The sequence below is a fragment of the Osmia lignaria genome, chromosome 3 (assembly GCF_051020975.1).
Source record: "Osmia lignaria lignaria isolate PbOS001 chromosome 3, iyOsmLign1, whole genome shotgun sequence".
Lineage (NCBI taxonomy): Eukaryota > Metazoa > Arthropoda > Insecta > Hymenoptera > Megachilidae > Osmia > Osmia lignaria.
The window spans coordinates 12,067,064-12,086,510 of record NC_135034.1 but is presented as its reverse complement, the minus strand read 5'-3'; the positions used below and the strand labels follow the sequence as shown (position 1 = coordinate 12,086,510).

Genomic DNA, 19,447 nt, shown 5'->3' with positions numbered 1-19,447 from the left:
CTAAAAGGCAAACATATACTAAGGTATAATTCCTACAGTAACAACGTACAATATTAAATATTAAATCAGCAATGAGCTTTAGCAACCTTATTTATGAAGCTTAATAATAATAATCTTGTTATTTCATCTCGTTATTTGCATTTTACAAGTTCATTTGTTATTTAAGATTAACTGAAAATGAATCGTTACGCTTTTACGAATGAAGCTCGGCATTTTTTTAAGAATACGTTTAATCCAAAGTGTAAGTATGTACGCGCCTATAATTAATTAATTATTATTATATTTATTTATTTATTTATTTATTTTATTTATTTAAGAAAGATAAATGGAAAGAAATGTGTGCGAGTGCGTGCCCATTGTACGAGGAAGCATTCTTTTAGCTGCAGCATATTTACAACAAGTAGTGTTCGTTTTCATTTTCCAACAAAAAAATTAAAAATATTGTAAAAACAATGCGGGTTAATAATATTGTATCGCTTAGTGTACATTTAAATTTTAGATGCATGAAATTTTGTTGAATTTCACAGCACAGTTGATATTGCTAGTAAACATCTACTATGATTTTCATTTTTTGCAAAACTAAATAATCGTAAGTTTTTGTTATGTTTGTTGAAAAATATATTGTAATTGATACGGAATAAAGAGATTTATTGGTGTAATTATTGTCAGTATATAAGTATTATTACAGTATCTTTGAATTTTGTCATATTATCGCGTTAATTTTTAAAAGATAGTGTTACAAATAGATTATTTCTTTGACGGTTTCCTTATATCTACATATCAGTGAAAGAAGAACATTGAATAGTGTTGAAGATTAATGAGAGCATCCGATACGCGGATTGAAAAACAAGGTCATTAAAATGATAAAATACAAATAGAGTGATTTAAATATAAATATAACACCAGAATGAAGTGAATCCATAGTGTTTGTCTTTATACAAGAAACATGCTTCGTTTAATAAAGCATAAGGTATTTGCAATCGTTCCTTTCTTTATATTATAAGTTTAATAGTAAATTATTTTCAGTTGTGCAAAGTACGTATCGATTATGCTAGATTGTTACCGATGAAGATGATGCATTCACCACCTAAAGTACAACTACCGGACTATGCAGATGTTGTGATAATAGGTAAGAAAATACTCGAAATATTCTTTTTCTCTTGATATGTTAGATCATAAATTAAGAATAATATTTTCAGGTGGTGGTAGCGCAGGTTGCAACGCTCTTTATCACTTAGGAAAATGCGGTGTTAATGCTGTATTGTTAGACAAATCTAAATTAACATCCGGCACTACATGGCACACTGCTGGCCTTATATGGAGTGTACGTAGTCCAAGTGACGTTGAAATGGAACTGCTGAGGGTTACAAGAAACGTTCTTAACTCGTTAGAAGAAGAAACTGGAATAAATCCAGGATGGACAAATAACGGTGGACTTTACATTGCTCAGACTAATGTAAATATTCTCCTGCTCCTTTTTCTTCTTTTTTCTTTTCTGTTTTAATTTTACAGGAACGATTAGACGAATATAAACGATTGATTACTGGTTCCAAAGTTTTTGGTATTGAAGCAAATCTTATTTCCCCGCAAGAAGCAAAGAAATTATTTCCATTACTTGATGAAAACAGTTTTCAAGGAGCTGTTTATTGCACTGACGATGGCGGTATCGACCCTACTATGTTAATAAATGCTTTAACAAAATCGGCAAGAAATAATGGTTGTCAGGTATTTAGAAATTATTTCCTCCAGTTAGCAACAATCATGAACATATGTGAACTATGGTAATTATTTAGATCATAGAAGAATGCCCAGTGACAAAAATACTTACAGAGCCTACTGTAAGTAATAAAAAAGTTTGCGGAGTAGAGACACCATATGGAATTATAAAGACCGATGTTGTTCTTAATGCTGCCGGAGTTTGGTCAAAAGATACAGTTAAAATGGTTGGAATGGATATTCCTTTGATACCATTTAAGCATGCTTACATTATTACCGAGCCCATAACAGGAGTACAGAATCTTCCGAATGTCAGAGATCTTGATGCTGATGTATATTTTCGAATGCAGGGAAGCTCTATAGCTATAGGTGGTTATGAACAAAATCCAATTATGTTAGATTCAGTAAGTCTATGTTAAATCAATTTTACTGTATACTTGTATTAAGAATAACAATAGTTAATGTTTGTCTTACATTTATACAAAAGGTACCAGAAAACTTTTCATTCGGCCTCTACGAATTGGATTGGAATGTCTTTGATACACATCTGAAATCGATGACTCGTTTGATTCCTCAGTTATCAACGATCGGAATAAAATCCACTATATGTGGTCCAGAAAGCTTTACACCTGACCATAAACCGATCATGGGTAAGAATTTAAAAAATGTTTCAGATTCTTTTATCCTATTTTTACATTCCAATCATCTTAAATTTTGATGCGTTCAAAAGGTGAGGATCCTCAGTGTTATGGATTGTTTCACTCTTGTGGTTATAACAGTGCTGGAATGATGTTAGGGGGTGGATGTGGAGAACAAATTGCACACTGGATAATCAATGGTCGGCCCGACAAGCATATGTTCAGCTATGATATAAGAAGGTAGAATACAATTATTCTTTTAACTAATATATCATGAATGCTTATTTTTTGGTCTTTAGATTTACTCCAGAGCAGAGAAACAATTTAGCTTGGGCAAGTGAGAGGTCTCATGAGGCATATGCGAAAAATTATAATGTTATATTTCCATACGATGAACCCCTAAGTGGTAGAAATCTAAAAACAAGTCCTTTCCATGATGTAAGATTATTCAATGAACCCCTCTTATTTTTAATAATCAATACAGTATAAACGTGTAAACGATTATTACTTTATTTGTTGTAGCAACTTGTTAACAGGGGTGCCGTTATGGAAGAACGTCAAGGTTGGGAACGACCTGGATGGTTTTCTTTAAACAAAAAGATAGAAATCATGCCATACGATTACGGTGGATATTATGGATTGCCGAAAAACAAAAATGACAAATATCGCGAAATACTAGAAAAGGAGTACAATTTTCAGATTTCACCGTATGATAACATAGTAAGCCTTTCAAATTAAGCTTTAAAATTAAGCTGTTAAAACATACTTTTATGTTAAATGAATTGATATTAAAAAATGTATACATCTGTATTAGGTTCGAGAAGAAGCTCTTGCGTGTCGAACAAATGTTGCTCTGTTTGATATGTCTTATCTTGGAAAATTCTACCTCTGTGGACCGGATGTCCAAAAAGCTGCAGATTATTTATTTACAGCAAACACAAATTGCGAATTCAACAAAACAGTTTATGCTTGTATGTTGAATCATGCTGGAGGAGTAGAAATGGACTGTACGGTTACAGTGATGGAGCCTGGCTCGGGTGGAATTGTAAATCCGATATTTAAAGAAAGAGCATTTTACATCGGTATGTTTTTACAAACTGTTACCATTCGATTGACAACATTATCATAAATTCATGATTTGTATCTTTTTAATGTTAGTTTCGGGTGGTATAGCAGCGTATCATACTTGGGCTCACATGAACAAAGTGATACAAGAAAAGGGTTTTGACGTGTCTTTACACGACGTTACAGAACAAATTGGAATTTTATCTGTGCAAGGTCCGAATAGGTATCGTATCGTATCGTACATGCTTACGTTGCTTAGATTTATACTTAGATTAATTTAAATGCTACAAATTATTGTATAGCCAAAAAATAGTGGAATCATTAATAGGAGATGAAATCTCGGACAAATCTTTGAAATTTTCAACCTCAAAATTGGTAAAAGTAAAGAATGAAACTGTCCGTTTAATTAGACTTAGTTTCGTTGGCGAGCTTGGTTTTGAATTGCACATTCCAAAATCATCCTGTCAAGAGGTTTATACAGCTTTAATAAAATGTAGTGAACCATACAAGATGAAACTTGCTGGATACAGAGCTTTGGACAGTCTTAGCTGTGAGAAAGGTATGCAAGTGAGCATTTCTGCTATTGAGATATTTATATTGCATTCGAATCATCTGTATCTTTCAGGCTATCTCTTTTGGAATTCAGATCTTAGAGTAGACGATAATCCCATAGAAGCCGGATTAGGATTTGCTTGTCGCGATTTTGGTAAATATTTGGGAAAGACGGTAGTTGATCGGGTACGAAAAATTGGAATTAAAAAGAGGCTAGTACATGTCCATGTAAATAGGTGAATATAACAAACCTTATAGTTAATTTTTATGGTTGAATTTATTATCTGTACAATGTAAATAATACTAATATTACATGTTGCGATAGTAATGTTCCATTGTGGGGTTTAGAAGCGATTTACAGAAATAATCGTGTTGTTGGTTATTTACGAAGAACAGAACGGGGATACAGTTGCGAGAAAGCTATAGGGCATGGGTGAGTAAAGTTATATCGAATGAAAATGGCATTATCATTAAATTTGTTTAACATTAGGTATGTCAAGCATCCAGATGGGGAAAATGTAACAAAAGAATTTTTAGAAAGTGGTAATTATGAAATCGAAGTTATGGGGAAGCGATATTCTTTGAACCTTTATCTCCGAAGTCCGTTTGACCCTCAGAATCAAAGATTATTGGGAATATATGAAAATAAATTTGATTCTAAATCTTAGGAGAGTATAAAAAATTAAAGACTTTAATTGTAATTTCAATTTATTTATATTTATCCTGCCAGAGGATTAGCATGTATAGTTACACTATTTATTCGCGTTTCTGTGAGGGGTTTATAATTTTTAGGATTTACTGGAAGTTTTTCCAGTTGTTCAAGAGTTTCTAAACCATCTATCACCCTAAAAACAACAACAAATTTACTGATTGTGAGTATACCAATTACAACACATTTATACATTAAAGTTAAGTAATAGGTTTACTTACTTTCCAAATAAAGTATATTTAAGATCTAGATGTGGCTGAGGACCGTATGTTATAAAAAATTGACTTCCATTTGTATTTGGACCATTATTAGCCATAGATATAAGTCCTCTGGTATTATGTTTCAATTCTTCTTTAAATTCATCTTCAAATTTACGGTTCCATATTGATGTTCCACCTTTACCAGTTTGTGTAGGATCTCCAGTTTGTATGATAAAACCTTTTATATTTCGATGAAACATACAATTGTCATAGTAATTACTAGCACACAAAGCAAGGAAATTCTGCAAAATAAATAGAGTCCTTTATGATAATCCAAATACATATATAAAATTATATTGAAAAGATCAGAAATGATTACCTCACAGGTTTTTGGACACAATTCACAAAATAATTCTATCTTTATGTCTCCAACGTCGGTATGTAAAGTGACGCTCTGAAAATGAAAATCAGTTATATTTCACATTTTATTTATACATGTATATTGTATATATATTTACAAGTATGGATTTTTTGTATTGCTAATAAAATAATTAATTTTAACAGAACAAATTAAAAATAATATTCACTTGCGCACCATCTTCAGTTTAAGTGTTTATTAAATTATGAACGTCAGTATACGTTACTTATTATTGTTAATATCTCTTACGTTCTTAATTCGTTAATAACACGTACCAACAAAAAAAGTGAATATAAGTGTATGTATATTGTGCATACATAACGACAGCCATTTTGAATGTCACAAAATTACTAACGAAATCAAATGTATGTACTTATTTTTAAATAAATTCAAAACTTTATTGAGACATTATTGTAAAACGTAGCGGAAACCAGAAAAAAAAATCAAAATATACATTCGTACGAAAAAAAAGTAGAACATGTTTATATCATTTATAATTTTCTGAAATATAATTTATAAACGGTATTCAATATTTGTAACCAATTTGACTTTAGTTCAAAGCGGTAAGGAATCGTCAAAGCAGCGCCACTATTTCTGCCGAGTGTTCAGCTTGTTTCGCGTACAAGTAACGGTTAGGTAAAAAAAGATATTGAACACTTTGGTATAAGTTTAATTCGTAAAAAGTGCATTTGATCTTATTTAAGTTGAATATAAGATTACATTTTATATACTGGAAAAGAAAGAAACTTAATTGTGAAAGTTATCATAAAGGAGTGACAGGAAAATCTAGACGAGTGGCGCGTCTGTGCAAACGGGTCTCTTTGGTCGCATGACGTAATTGTATTGATCGCGGAAGAAGAGCCGAAAGTCGCGCATTCGCCATCTTGGACGAATTGTGGAAAAGAAGTTTCTGTGTCTCGCAGGCGCGGTACGCTTGTAAGAATTGTAATCCGTGGCGATCCACACATTAATTAGTTTAACTGGGAATTAACCCTTTTGTGAATTAGAAACCCATTTGGACGGACCAAGGTAAGTCATTATTTCTTTGATTTGCTTCTTCACCCAATCTTTTTTTCTACGTGGAAACCTTACTGTCTAAGCTTGTTCTACAATCATTCAACTTGGAACAGATTTTTTTTCATTTTTTTATCCATTTAGCATCATTACTGCGTCATTTTGACTTTTCAGAAGGTACTCAGTCCATGAATTATTTCTTACTGCTGAATTTTAGTACTCTTTCGCTGCAAATATTCTTGTTTTGAACTTTTGTGACTTTGACATCACAGTCGAGGGTTGGGTCCGATCGTTATACTCCGATTGTTCCACTTCTTTTCCACTTATATCTTATATTTATTTACTTTAACATTCCAAATATTTTCCTGGTCATCCCTTTGTGTTTCTTATTCTAAAAGAGCATTTTTGTAATATACATTTCCGTTTCTCTTTCTCGCATCAAGCGCTCTTGTCAACATTTTTGTTTTATGGTTCATCGGTCTTAAATTTAATTTGAACTTTTTATGTTTGTTCTGATTTTCTGTAAATATTTTTATGAACGTTTTGTCTCCTCTTTTTTTTCATTTTTTCAAGTTAAATAATTATTATCAGTAATATGTCATTTTTTAACAATTGGGTCTACATTCATTAAGATTTTAAATTTATGATTCAACTGTGTTTTCAGTGCTTTTGTTTACACTGATGCAAATAATTTTTAGTCCATATACAATTGTTATCAACTTTTATGCATTTAAAAATGTTGTGTATAAGGCACAGGAACAATCGAGTTGTCACATTTTGTTTTGAAATAATTATCACAGTTGAAAATTATTACACTTAAATAGATGTAACTTCTAAATAAAAAACTATTTGTGATTAAATAATGTTTGTATTGTTAAAAATATACATCAAAATTATATATATGATTTCAGACAAAGGGTTCGTTCTTTGGGTCTGATTGGTACTAAATGGTTGCCTGCAGACAGCATGTCTACTCTGTCAGGGCTTGTGTCGAAGGGGGAGAAAGGAAAATCCAAGTTTCAATCGTTAGACATCAATAACTTGTACCGGGTGAGTAGGGTGAGTTGGCCAAGCAGTTTTGTTAATTTTTTCCTTATATTTTTCACTTTTTCAGATATTTAATTACTTGTACAATTTTTTTTTCTTATTATTGCTGTTGTTATTATTATTTACAATAACAGTTACTGTTATTAAGCGATTATAGAAAATAGTTATCCATATAAAAGAAAATAGAGTTGGTATCTGATTTATTTTGGACGTAGGGAGAGTCTCTAGAGCAACATCAGCAAAAAAACACATTACCACGTAAACATGGAATGCAAAGTCTTGGAAAGGTGCCTTCGGCACGACGACCTCCTGCTAATCTGCCTAGTTTGAAAAGTGAACATAGCAGTAGCGATCCAGCTGTCAGCCTTGTACCAAGTGGAGGAAGCGGTTGGGCTACTACCAAAGATTCAACAACTACCACTACTACTACAACTACTACAGCTGTAACCACACCCGATACAACTACTGTAGGTTTTCTAGCAACATATGTTTATGTTAGGAAAATTTATTAAATTATGTGTTGGTAACAATAGATTTATCAAAAAATAATAAAAACTAAAAGATAACATTAATAATTTCATTATTATAGTCAAATTCTTCGCCGACACAATGTGTAGTGGGAACTACTGCAACAGCATCGTTACATCCACTACTCCCAGGACAACAAAGTATCTCCCAGCCTTCGTATTCTTCCGACGCAAACAACAAATCATCATGGAGTGCAATAATGAGCCGATCTGGAGATGGTACTGCATCAGGAGGTCAACAACAATCACAACAGCAGCAGCAGCAGCAGCAGCAACAACAACAACAACAACAGCAGCAGCAGCAGCAATCGGCAAACCGAGAATTAAATGCACAATATGGACCCGGACCAAGTTTACGACCCCAAAGTAAGAATCATGATGAATGTTTAACTGACAGAGAGTATCAATTGTACATTTTATATTTATTAAATGAAATAAATGAAATTGTGTATTAGCGGAAGGAAGTTGGATACAAGGTGGAAGTCGCACAGCCAGTGGTGCGGGAATAGGGGTGGCTGCTGGTTCCGGAAGTGGAACAACTTCAGCGGTCCAGGCCCCCCCTTTGAATATCACTGGATCGGGAGGGCATACAGATATACCTGGAGGCGGACGACAGAACTTGGTCCAGTCTCCCAACATGGCCATGGCCCAGGCAGGCCCTCCTCATACTTCTGCAAATAATCAGAATGCTTTAAATTCTAATTCTCACCAAGTTGGTCCAAATCTACATCATTACAGAGGACTTATTCCTCCATTTGTAAGTTTTGTCATTGTCAAATATACTTTAAATGGTTTTTATGAATAGTCATCAATATCTGTCGATTGTGTTTTTGTTTGTTTTTTTGTTTTTTCTTGGACTTTTTTTTTCTCTTTAAACCAATTTAGTTGCACAGAGGAAATTTTCCTGGTGGATTCCCTTCGCAGTTTCCGCCGAATACGAATTCCAATGGGCCTAGGCCCCGGTTCAATTACCCGCCAGAGCGATTTCCCGCTCCGCCTCCTACTCGCCAACAGGAACGCGATCAGCGTGTCGAGGAAGAAATCGTTACCCGACCAATTATTAAAGAAGAAGATCTTACTCGAATGGACGATATTTCTCGCGATGCTGGTTGGGCGGCACACGATGATATCGATTACAATCAGAAACTCGCGTTCAGCGATGAAGAAACCGAACTTGATTCTTCGAGAAAGGATGAGAAAAGAGATAACAAGGAGGAGAAAATTGAAGAAATTTCAGCTGAAGATCGGGACAAAGGTAGAGATAATCGTGACAATCGCGATAATCATGATAACCGAGATTCAAAGGAATCCCGAGATCAACCAACTCATCGGCCCTGGAATCAGAGCTCTGTACCTCGTGATTATCGTGGATCCAACGGGTCTGCTAGTTACAGCGGTCAGTCACAACTGCATTCGGTGCATTCTATAAGAGGTCAGAACATTTATGTGACGTTGATAACGTTTCTTAATTTATATTCATTCTCATTATCTCGTGCTACTTGATCAGTTATAAACACGCGTTATTACGTAACAAATTTATTTATTTACATTTCTTACTTTTGCTTTTAAAAACAGGCGTGGAGGATGATGAAGCGTGGAACGAAAGACGTAGACTGAGATTTGAAGTAGATTCTGCGATTGAACGCGCCCGGCAACGTAAAGAGGAAGAGGAGAAACGATATAATGAATTAACCAGGCAGGCAGCAGCTAAGAAGTTACAAGATTTAGAGCAAAAATTGAAGGAAAAGCAAGCTAAATACAAAGAAGAGGAACGTGGACAGTCGACTGAATCGAAGAGTATAATAAATGTTCCACCGGTACCGATTCCAGTTCCCGATTGGGAAAGAGAAAGGGAAAATAGAGAAAGAGAACGATCTTGTACTGTATCCTCCGAGGGGAAAGATGAAAAGTCTTTGAATCGCGAATTGCGTGAAACCAGAGACAGTCCAAAAGATGGTCGAGAATCACGCGATCAGTTAATGTCAGATTTTCGACAAAGTGATCGGCAAGCTTTTGTAAGACAGCCGGATACTGTACGTAATGAACGCGAAAGGGAACGAGAGCGTGAACGTGAACGAGAACGAGACCGTGATCGTGATCAAAGAGACACAAGGGATCGCGAACATTTGGCATTCTCTCGTCATTTTCAAAATAATTTACCGCCTCGATTTCAAAAACAACAAGCAGAGAGAAGCGGTGCTGGTTTTAATCGAATTTCACCTTCCACCGAAAGGTCATCCACGCAGTCGGTTCCTTTTTCTCAGCAATACGATCCTAGTAGATGGGTTCATAACCACAGTTCTTTAAGTAAGTACCTGAAGTTTTATTTTTTTTTATTATTTTATTTTTTTAATTTTTTTAAACGATTAATATTATTGTGTTCAATGAATTTCGTATTAGCAGACAATAACTTAAAAACAGCACACAATGTTCCGTCTCAACGTCGAAGTAGGACAGATTCAGACATTTCTACTTCAATGGACGAAGATCGACCTCCGTCCCGAGATTACCGAGGCTCCCTCCTTCGGGACGATCGATATCGTCATTCTTCGCATCGGCCATACGATGCTCGCAAATCAGGCAGCTATTACGATGAATATAACCGCAACTCCAGAGACCATGATTACGACGACAGACATTCTCGTGATTCCTGGGAACGCGAGAGATACTTTGAGGATAACAAAGATCGAGATTCAAAGGATGGATTGGAGATCAGAGATCGTGAAAATCGAGATATCCGTGATAATCGTGCCGGTAGAGACAATCGAGATTTGAGAGAAACTCGAGAAAGGGATAGCAAGGATAAGAAGGATTACGACAACTACTTGAAGGTATTCAATAGATACTGTCCTATTAATTTCTATCAATTTAATTGATACATACAGTACAGTTTTCTCATCTTTTTGTTTAGTGTGTTTTAATTTGTCATTTGTCATTTGTGTTCACTAATAGGAATCCTTTGATGATCGTGATCGCGAACGTGAACGTGATCGTGAACGTGATCGTGAACGCGATCGTGAACGCGATCGTGAACGCGATCGTGAACGCGATCGTGAGCGTGATCGTGAACGTGATCGTGATCGCGAACGCGAACGTGATCGTGAACGCGAACGAGAACGAGATCGCGATCAAAGAGAACGATCGGAGAGTTCTGAATGGCGAGAGGAGCGTATCATTCAAGATAGATTGATGGACAACCGTCGCGATACGCAGAGGGAAGAGCGAATGGAACGCAACGAGCGTCCGCAGAGACCAGATTCTCGTGACAGTCGGACCTCGAGAGAATCGAAAACATCTTTACGCGAAGATGATTCGCATAAATTGCGAGATTGCAGTTCTTGGGTGAACGAAGTTGTCGATTACGAGGAAAGTAAACGTGATGTGTATCACGAGGATATGAGAGACAGAGAAAGGGACAGGGAAAGAGAAAGGAGACAGCCACTTGGTCCTGTAACCAAAGAAAGAATCGAAGCGGATGAGTTGAAAAACGAGAAACGCAGTCTAACCCAATTGAAACGGTCAAGTTGCGATCCGGATAAAAAGGATCAGACGAAAGAGTGTACAGAGATGAAGAAAGAAACTGACGTTTGGAATAGAAAGCTCGAACGAGCAAATGAAAATAATAGAACGGTGGAAAGAAGCGACAACTCTCCGAAAGCGTGGGCAGATGCTGTTTCTCCGACGTTTGACAAAGAGGAAGATAAAGTTTTGGAATCTAATAAAGGCGAAAAGGAACCGGAGGATTTAAAGCAGAGCTTCGAAAAATTAAGCCTGGAGAAAAGAGAGGATACTCTAAACGAGGAAGCGATCGAGTTACAGGTAAAAGAAGATAAACGAGAGAAAAATATTCGAAACAGGACCAGTAGTGGCGGGTCAAATTCGAGAGTTCGTGAGTCTCGAGGCGGACGTCAATGGGGAGGCGGTACTTATAGCGTGTACACCCGAGGATGGCGAGGTCCAGAGTCGAGAGGGCGAAGAGGTGGACCCAGAACCGCTGCTAGACCTGCATCAGCCAGAAGCGGTTCGTATGGACACACTGATTCAGAAAACAGTGCTGACGAGATATCCGGTTCTACCGAATCCGGAAAGGAGGAGAAGAAATCGGCCAGGTCGCCGAAACTTGGCCACAAATCGGAGAAAGAGGAACGTATCTCTACCCGAGACGATAAACGTACCGATTATTCTCAGTCGCAGCGTAACGAGAAACGATCTTACGACGCTAAATCGAATCGCGAAGGTTTTGCTCCATCGGGAGAACCTTCTCGTCGTGGTCGAGGTAGTTTCCGAATTCGAAGCGCAACCACCGCTGGCAGTCGTATGGAAGGATACGGTCCACCGTCGAGTAAAAGCCCTTTTTCTTCCGAGCGCATCACCGACGAGAAACGCGAAAGTTCTAACCGACAAAATCCTTCGACGCCTACTCCGGAGAAGGAAGCCAGTTCTCTGATATCTCCGCAAAGTGAATCTACCGATGATAAGATTATAGCAAAACAACAAGCGTTAACAGCTGGAATAACTGGAAAACGTGCCAAATCACCGAATCAACAATCGCAGCAATCGCAACAGACTCAACAGTCTTGCAGTAAACAAGACGTGAGTCATGCGATCAGTAACGCTACTTCTCAGAAGGTGCAGCTTAGAAAAGAAGAATCACGCTCGAAAAGAACTCGCAGCGGAAGTAGAAGGGTAAGTAAATCTTTGAATATTTCAATAAATGAGATACGCATAATTTAGAAAATTTTCAAACTTTCTGGTATGTTTAGAAAGAAAAAAAAAAAAAGACCGATTTGTACTTTACGCTCGAACTCGTTCCTGTTATGTTTTTGTAGGGTAGAGACAATCGTGAGCCACGATACCGTGGAAGTGGCAGTAACGTGTCGAAACAAACCTCGTCAGACATAGGAAACGAAGATTGGGAGACAACTTCAGAGAATAGCGAGGAACACGTGGAGGAGCATAAAGAGTCACGTAATAGTCGTAATAAACAGTTTACTGCGCGTTCAAGCACGGGTAATAGTCAGAACATTGTAGCATCGAATATGCATTCTCGTAGAAACGAACAAATAGGAAATAGTCGTGAACAACGTGAAAAAGGTTTAAAATCTTCGAACACAGCGTCCCGGGCTCCAGGCGCTGAGAAACGAAACTTGCAGAATTCGAATTTTGCCAGTCAGAAAAGTCATTCGAACAGCATTCCGCCGTTGATACAAAGCTGTCAGGTACAAAACGGACGATCGAGAAATCAAAGTCTCGGAAATAATTCGATGGCTTTAAGTAAACCGGCAGCTAAAGAGACTGCGGTAAATCGTATAGATGACATCAAATTAACTGATCCGAATTTAATTAGCCAAACTCTTAACGAGGGTAACAAAAAATCTCAGGGAAAGGAGAAGAAAGCAACGATCGAGTGCGAAACAGAAACGAACAACTTCACCGAGGATGTATCGAGTGTCGTTGAAGATAAAGTTGACTCGGATGGTTTCCAAGAGGTTCGTTCGAAGAAGAACGTGAAAGATTCTAGACACGGACAGAAAGAAGAAACGAAACAACCGATAAAGCGTGAAAAGGAGAAGGATAGAGAACGCGATCGTTCGAAGTCAAAAACAAATGGATCGCAAGCAGCGACTCTCCAGCAACAGGTACAAAATATACCGCCTTTGTTGAGTCAAACTATTCCGCAACCCACGAGTATGCAACAAAAACAATACGACAGAACTTCGAGGAACCAGAAGCTCGCTCCCAGATTCCAGAAGCAACGTTTAGCAAAACAGCAGCAGCAACAACAGATGTGCGTATCGGATCCAAGTGATTCGAATAAAATCAATAATTCTAACAATTACAGTAAAGATTCTTCGAGCGGACCCGCACCTCCGCCGTCGGTTAATGCTTGGGATAAACCGTTTACAACGAGTCAGTTGCGATCAAACTCGCCGTCTGCGATGTCTGCTGACATTCAATTGATACCCGGTTTGTCTACTCAGAACGACCACGGTCACGTTCACGGCCACGAGAGTAACGAGCAAACGAATTCCGGAAATAGTAGCCAACGAAACTCGCCGAACGGTGAGAAAACTGGAAAGGGTTTGAAAGATCAGCTGGTAGAGAAAAGCTCTGTCGCTGATGTTTCTTCGCCTCCTGTTCAAACGTTGATATTCGAAAATACAAATTACTCGAAAACCACCAAGGCTGGTCCTTCCGATTTGGCAGTGAAGACGAAATTTCCAAATCATATAAAAACTCAACAACAACAGCAACAACAACGCGTTGAAAAACGTGCCGATTTGGAAGAAGAGGCTAACGCTGCTACTATGCAACAGCAGCAGCAACAGCAACAACAACAACAACAACAACAACAACAACAGCAGCAGCAGCAGCAACAGAGTCTTCCTGTTGCGTTTTCGAATAAACCAAACGATTTGATAAAAGATAAGAATCAAGAACCAATTCAGATGCCTCTTTCGTTTAACAAGAACGAAGACAATGCTGACATGAAATTGGATTTCACTTTCGATTCGGATCTTTCGCAGTTGACCGAAGACAAGAGTAAAAGTTTAGGAATGACTCGATCCATGCACATGGCTACTGGTCAAAATACCATATCACCTTCTACCGCGGAATTGAATCTGAAAATTGCTTCGGTGAAGAAAGTATGGGAAAACGCGCCTCCGATGCCAACCGTGGTCGAACACGAGGATGGCAATGTCGTCAGTAGCGCAAATACATTTCCTCAAGCGTTCGAAAGTACAGACGTTGATGATAGTTACAGCCCTCATCAACAGTATAATCAAAATAACATGAAAAATGAAATAACCACTTCTACAAACGTATGCAAGGTAAGAAATCATTTCGCGAACATTATCATGTTATCATGCATGCGTTATCTGAACTATTACATCACTAGAAATTGACTCGATACTCAACATAAAATCAACTAAAGTATATACACATATATATATATATATATGTGTATATATATATGTTCTTATTTATTAATTCTGTACCCTTTCGATTTTATGTTTCTTCGTTCGCATTTGAAAATTTCCTTAAGTAGATACGATGGTGAAAATGTGAAAGGTAAGTGGCTAACGCGCATCGTTCGTTTCTCTTTCATCTAGAACATACACATCATTTCTTTCTCTGCTAATTAGTTCATTATCATTACCTATCCCAATTATCATTTTAATGCATTTGTATTTTTTTCTTTTCTTTTATAACTGATATATTGATTTTCAAACATATCAGTCACATTCGCATTAATTATTATCACGTTGATGCTTTGATCATCGTTGTTTCATCAATTTTTTTCTTCCATAAACAAAAGCTTTCCGTTGATTCTTTTCTTTCTTCTTCCGATTCTTTTTCTTTTCTCCTGCACTAAGCTTACGCGATTAGCAATTGACCTAACTATTTTCACCAATGTTCAGAAAATTAATAAAGAAAAAGTTGGTCCTCGAGATCCGCGTTGTTCGGTCGGCATCATTTAGAATGGCAGTTGATAGTGATGTAAATAGAAAAACTAAATAACGAAACACCATGTCCCCTGTGGGAAGATGCTGACTCTTTGCCTGATGCGCAGCTGGTTCCCCCGCAGGTGAAGCCGCAGCAACAATCATCGGGAAGCAGTAGTGGTCAGTCTGGTTCGACTGTTCCTGGACCAAGTCCTATTGGAGCAGGTCAGAGCCCAATTGGCCATCCTCCTGTTAGCCTTCAAGGACCACTCAGCCCTCCCCCGTTTAATTCTACCGGACAGCCTTCTCATATGAATTATCAGGTGCCTTTAATTTTCATATCTAGTCACTTGTAATTTGGTGATCACATTTTTTTTTTCTTATCATCGCTATTATTTTCTTACAGGAATTCCCTCAGTACCCAGGTTCTCAGGCTGCGCAGTACGGAAGCATGTCTGCTATACCTTCCCCACCGGCGGCTGTGCTCTTTAATACTAGTTCGGGCCAACTTCCAGCGCAAGCAGGAGGTCTTTACGGAGCGTTTCAATTGGATCAAAGCCGATCTCCTTTCACTCAGTATCCATCATACGCACCATCGCTTCAGAATTCGTTCAGTCAGCAAAACGTTTATTTGCAACAACCTCCACCGCCGCCGCCGCACGCTCCTAACGCGCCCACTCCGGATATGTATCAAAATAATATTTCACAATACCGCATTGTAAGTATATAAAATACTATATTTTCTATTTTGAAAAACTAACAATATAACTGAAATATGTTGTGCAATATTTTTAGAACATATCTATAACATATTATGTATATGCATAAAGTATGATTTTTTTGTTATTCGACTCAAAGGCTTTTGAGTCAACTTGTAAAAGAATTATGAAATGAATTTTTCACAGACCGCAGCTGCTGCTCCGCCCTTTGGACAAAATCAACAGCTCAGTAACAACCCAAATACAGTTCTCATTAGTTCCTCTTCAAATTCTTTGATGTCAGCCAGTGTGAAACCATCTTCTCAACCTATTGGCGCTATCGGAACTAAAGCTCCACATTTTCAAGCACCGTCTGCTCCGCAGCCAAATCCAGTAGGTCTTTGTTTAGTTGTGCTTACTCCTGCACGATATCCTTTATTGGATTATTTGGAAGACACGTATGTCCTTTTTTTTCTTTTTTTTCTTTCTTTTTTTTTTTTTTTAGTTAACGTACATACCATATGATCCAAATCAAGTACTCGGCGTGAGTGGCAGTTACATGGGCAATTCCCAATTGGTACAGAGACCTGGTCCGAACGTACAAGCCTCTGCCAATAGTTATTACAGTGCAACTTCGGCTGGTAAGTGATGAAATATTTTTTGCTTCCAAGTACTTTCTCTTGTTGTATTATTATCTTCATGCTTTCCTTTGATTGCGTTTTCAGACGTATTCCCCGGCTCGCAAACAGGTTTTTATCAACCAGGAGGTGCTACACAACAAACTGGTACTCATTACGGCCTCCAGGGATTTGGTCAGCATAGCCAGAGTTTGGCAACTGGCAGTGCCACTCCGGTTGGACTTCAAAACTTCAGCTCTGGATTTTTATCCAGTTCCGGTTTACAGATTGCTGCAGCTGCGGCAGCGCAGCAATTTCGCAACCCTACCGGAGGACTTCCTGGACCAGCAAATGCTGGCCCTACTTTTCTTAGTAAGCACCAACCGCAAGAACAACCTAGACAGTTAAAGAGCCCTTCGGGAAATCAACAAGATGTCCTTGCATCGGTCTTTAGCTCTAGTAAGTCAAATCGTTTTTTCTGTCGATCTTGTGTTACAATATCGATTGTAGTCAATGATCGAATATTTTTCTTAGCACCACAGATACCATCTCCTAAGTCGAGAAATTGTAAACAACAGTCTTCGTCCCAGCAACCACAACCGAGCCCGACGCAACATCACAAGTATCAACAGTACCAAGGAGTTAGTCAGTCGACTTTGGTAAGCAATTACACCCACCTGGTATGCACAATTTCCATTTTTATTCAGAATATACATTAGTAAAATGTACGTAAAATTTGTTTGCATTTATGTTTCATTAGCATGAATGCTTTTAACGTTTATCGAGTCGCTGAATATTATTCTGAAGAAAGAAAAAAAAAATTTTGCTTTATGATGAAAAACGTTTCATTTATAAATGTAAGTTAGAAACTTCACAGAAGAACATGCAACAATAGAAAGAAATATAACTTTAATTTTATTAAATAAATACTTGCACTATTAACGAATCATGAGCTATTTCGCTATAAGATACTAGGATCGATTAAATTTTACAGGTTTTACAACAAAATGTTCGTGGTATGGGTATGCCACCGCGTGCCGGTATTCAACCATCGCAACAGCGGTATCCGCCACCCATTCAGAGACCGGTTGTTCCATTTACACCGGGTCCAAATCCTAACAATCCTTCACAGCAACAGCCTAATTGCATACAATCGCAGCAGCAGCAGCAACAAGCCCAGATTAATCGTCATAGACCAAATTTACATCAGCAACAACAACGCAACATGAAGATGCAGCAACAATATTATTCTACTCAAGGTTTGTTTTCGTTATGCCACTTCCATACGACAAAAAATTACCAAATGATTTAATCACTGCGATAATCAGTTTTCTTATGTTCATTCGTTCTCTTCAGGAAACGTGAAAATCGATGCAAACGAAAAAACAGATTCTCATAATGATAAAATCAGCGATGGTAATTCCGGTGCTCAACAAGGAAACACGAAACCCAATGTAAATTCTCAAGACAATGACAATAAGGAAGAAGTGAATCAACCAAACGAATGAATCTAAAGCAAAACAAAAAAAAAACGTTCGTTCTACCCCTTGAAAAATACTGTTTACCGCTACATATTGGTATGACATCGATTGGAAGGTAATTGATAATGATTAATTTGTTGTCACGCGTGGAGCAGGCTACTCTCCAACAGATACTGTATTTATCGACTTAAAGTCGCTTGTGAGCTTAGAATTCATAATCAATAACTTGGCCATGTCTAGCTAGAATAACTTAATCACGATATATTGGGGAAAAAAAAAAGGAAAAGATAGGTGATATCGTCCTTACATACGCCAATACTTTCCCGCGTTAACTATTTACGGAGTTGTATTTCATGAATTCAATGGACGGAACACTTTTATCGAACATTCCTTTTTGTTCGAAAGAATACTGCAAATTGCAGTTGAACAATACCATAAAAACATAGGAAAATGCCCCACCCCCTCCAAATAAAAAATAAAAAAATAAAAAAAGGAACCAATAAACTTGATCGATGCATTGAGAATAAGATTGTTCGGTCTCTAGAAAATGCTTCGACGAAAGAGACTGCAGCATGTTTGACTCGACGATACACCTATACTAGAAGTCGAAAGAGTCAAATAATTGAACTGGTGCGCACAACGTATCCCTTACTCGATGTTAATCGATTATCTTAACAGTTAAATGCATTGACTATGAAGACGACAAATGTGCACAAGACTTACATTTCTGTATATGGACACGACGGCGGTTTGTGGTATACGAATAATGTAAAAGCCAGAGTTTTGTGAGACGTAGTTCGACAAAGATGTTGCACGACCGTTGCCACATTTTATAGAACGACAAAATGGAAGAAAAAGAATTTAAAAAAAACTAAGATCGATTTAAAAAAAAAAAAAAGAAGACTGTTTCGTGTATATCGAAATTGCATAAACATAAAAAATATTCATGCAATGGTCGTATAGATCTGCATGACGTTGTCCCTAATACAGTGTGACAAGTATAAAAGAAAGAAAAAAAAAAACGTTCGTGTACATTAATCATTTACGGATATGTGAGGTCATGACGAAGCTTGTGAAAAATAAATAGTGCAACAATTGTTTATAGTACTAAATATATTATCATGACCTAGCCATGCTCAGAAAGAGTTATCAGTAATATTAGTAACGTAATGTAAGGTATCGCTTGAAGAAGAACGAAACACGCACTCAGTTTCTTCGTGCGTATTAATATTTCTACTAGGTTGCAGCATTATCGTAATGTACAAGTCGTAGAAAAAGAATTGTATATTCTCTGCTTTTGTTGCGTTTTGCGCAATT

At 37.3% G+C, this 19,447-nt stretch overlaps 3 protein-coding genes across 10 annotated transcripts; 2 read left to right on the top strand and 1 right to left on the bottom strand.

The window, feature by feature from the left end:
* Positions 1–798: 798 nt before the first annotated feature.
* On the top strand, positions 799–5,335 carry LOC117610733 (sarcosine dehydrogenase, mitochondrial). 3 transcript variants are annotated; one of them, XR_013065220.1, is made up of 17 exons: positions 799–970; positions 1,027–1,129; positions 1,200–1,456; positions 1,513–1,725; positions 1,794–2,120; positions 2,204–2,366; positions 2,447–2,594; positions 2,654–2,792; positions 2,877–3,074; positions 3,169–3,436; positions 3,513–3,642; positions 3,722–3,978; positions 4,045–4,207; positions 4,297–4,404; positions 4,462–4,668; positions 4,764–4,843; positions 4,915–5,335. XR_013065220.1 is itself a non-coding variant. In XM_076693203.1 (16 exons), exons 1-15 carry the CDS (start codon positions 947–949, stop codon positions 4,637–4,639), a joined length of 2,676 nt encoding a protein of 891 aa, XP_076549318.1. In that variant the 5' UTR covers positions 799–946; the 3' UTR covers positions 4,640–4,668; positions 4,764–5,335. The 3 variants fall into 3 exon arrangements, 2 of the variants coding, with proteins under 2 accessions (XP_076549318.1, XP_034194355.2); XM_076693203.1 differs by having other exon boundaries at positions 4,764–5,335; XM_034338464.2 differs by having other exon boundaries at positions 4,462–5,335.
* On the bottom strand, positions 4,463–5,617 carry LOC117610756 (peptidyl-prolyl cis-trans isomerase-like 3). Its single transcript, XM_034338511.2, has 4 exons — positions 5,476–5,617; positions 5,260–5,334; positions 4,902–5,182; positions 4,463–4,816 (listed from the first exon to the last, which is right to left on the bottom strand). Exons 1-4 carry the CDS (start codon positions 5,476–5,478, stop codon positions 4,690–4,692), a joined length of 486 nt encoding a protein of 161 aa, XP_034194402.1. The 5' UTR covers positions 5,479–5,617; the 3' UTR covers positions 4,463–4,689.
* Positions 5,618–5,867: 250 nt separating this feature from the next.
* nocte (no circadian temperature entrainment) lies at positions 5,868–19,031 on the top strand. Of its 6 annotated transcripts, XR_004583003.2 has the most exons (19): positions 5,869–6,327; positions 7,224–7,371; positions 7,575–7,826; positions 7,949–8,252; positions 8,342–8,643; positions 8,772–9,318; positions 9,462–10,193; positions 10,287–10,717; positions 10,839–12,572; positions 12,716–14,719; positions 15,463–15,657; positions 15,741–16,052; positions 16,240–16,425; positions 16,538–16,673; positions 16,758–17,108; positions 17,184–17,308; positions 17,644–17,908; positions 18,006–18,245; positions 18,371–19,031. XR_004583003.2 is itself a non-coding variant. In XM_034338459.2 (18 exons), the coding sequence occupies exons 2-18, from the start codon at positions 7,279–7,281 to the stop codon at positions 18,155–18,157; spliced, it is 8,112 nt and encodes a 2,703-aa protein (XP_034194350.2). In that variant the 5' UTR covers positions 5,868–6,327; positions 7,224–7,278; the 3' UTR covers positions 18,158–19,031. The 6 variants fall into 6 exon arrangements, 5 of the variants coding, with proteins under 5 accessions (XP_034194350.2, XP_034194352.2, XP_034194348.2 ...); XM_034338459.2 differs by having other exon boundaries at positions 5,868–6,327; positions 7,224–7,362; positions 18,006–19,031; XM_034338461.2 differs by having other exon boundaries at positions 5,868–6,327; positions 8,811–9,318; positions 18,006–19,031.
* The last annotated feature ends 416 nt before the right edge of the window (positions 19,032–19,447 follow it).

Excerpts from the sequence above, each read along its gene's own strand:
- LOC117610733 (XM_076693203.1), top strand. The coding sequence starts at position 947 with ATGCTTCGTTTAATAAAGCATAAG. Across the intron at positions 2,121-2,203 it reads ATCCAATTATGTTAGATTCA|GTACCAGAAAACTTTTCATT; the intron begins GTAAGTCTATGT and ends TTTATACAAAAG. Across the intron at positions 4,405-4,461 it reads GAGAAAGCTATAGGGCATGG|GTATGTCAAGCATCCAGATG; the intron begins GTGAGTAAAGTT and ends GTTTAACATTAG.
- LOC117610756 (XM_034338511.2), bottom strand. Across the intron at positions 5,183-5,259 it reads TGTGTCCAAAAACCTGTGAG|AATTTCCTTGCTTTGTGTGC; the intron begins GTAATCATTTCT and ends TTTATTTTGCAG. Across the intron at positions 4,817-4,901 it reads AAATATACTTTATTTGGAAA|GGTGATAGATGGTTTAGAAA; the intron begins GTAAGTAAACCT and ends TGTTGTTTTTAG.
- nocte (XM_034338456.2), top strand. The coding sequence starts at position 7,279 with ATGTCTACTCTGTCAGGGCTTGTGTCGAAGGGGGAGAAAGGAAAATCC. Across the intron at positions 7,827-7,948 it reads CCACACCCGATACAACTACT|TCAAATTCTTCGCCGACACA; the intron begins GTAGGTTTTCTA and ends TCATTATTATAG. Across the intron at positions 15,658-15,740 it reads CTTCTCATATGAATTATCAG|GAATTCCCTCAGTACCCAGG; the intron begins GTGCCTTTAATT and ends ATTTTCTTACAG.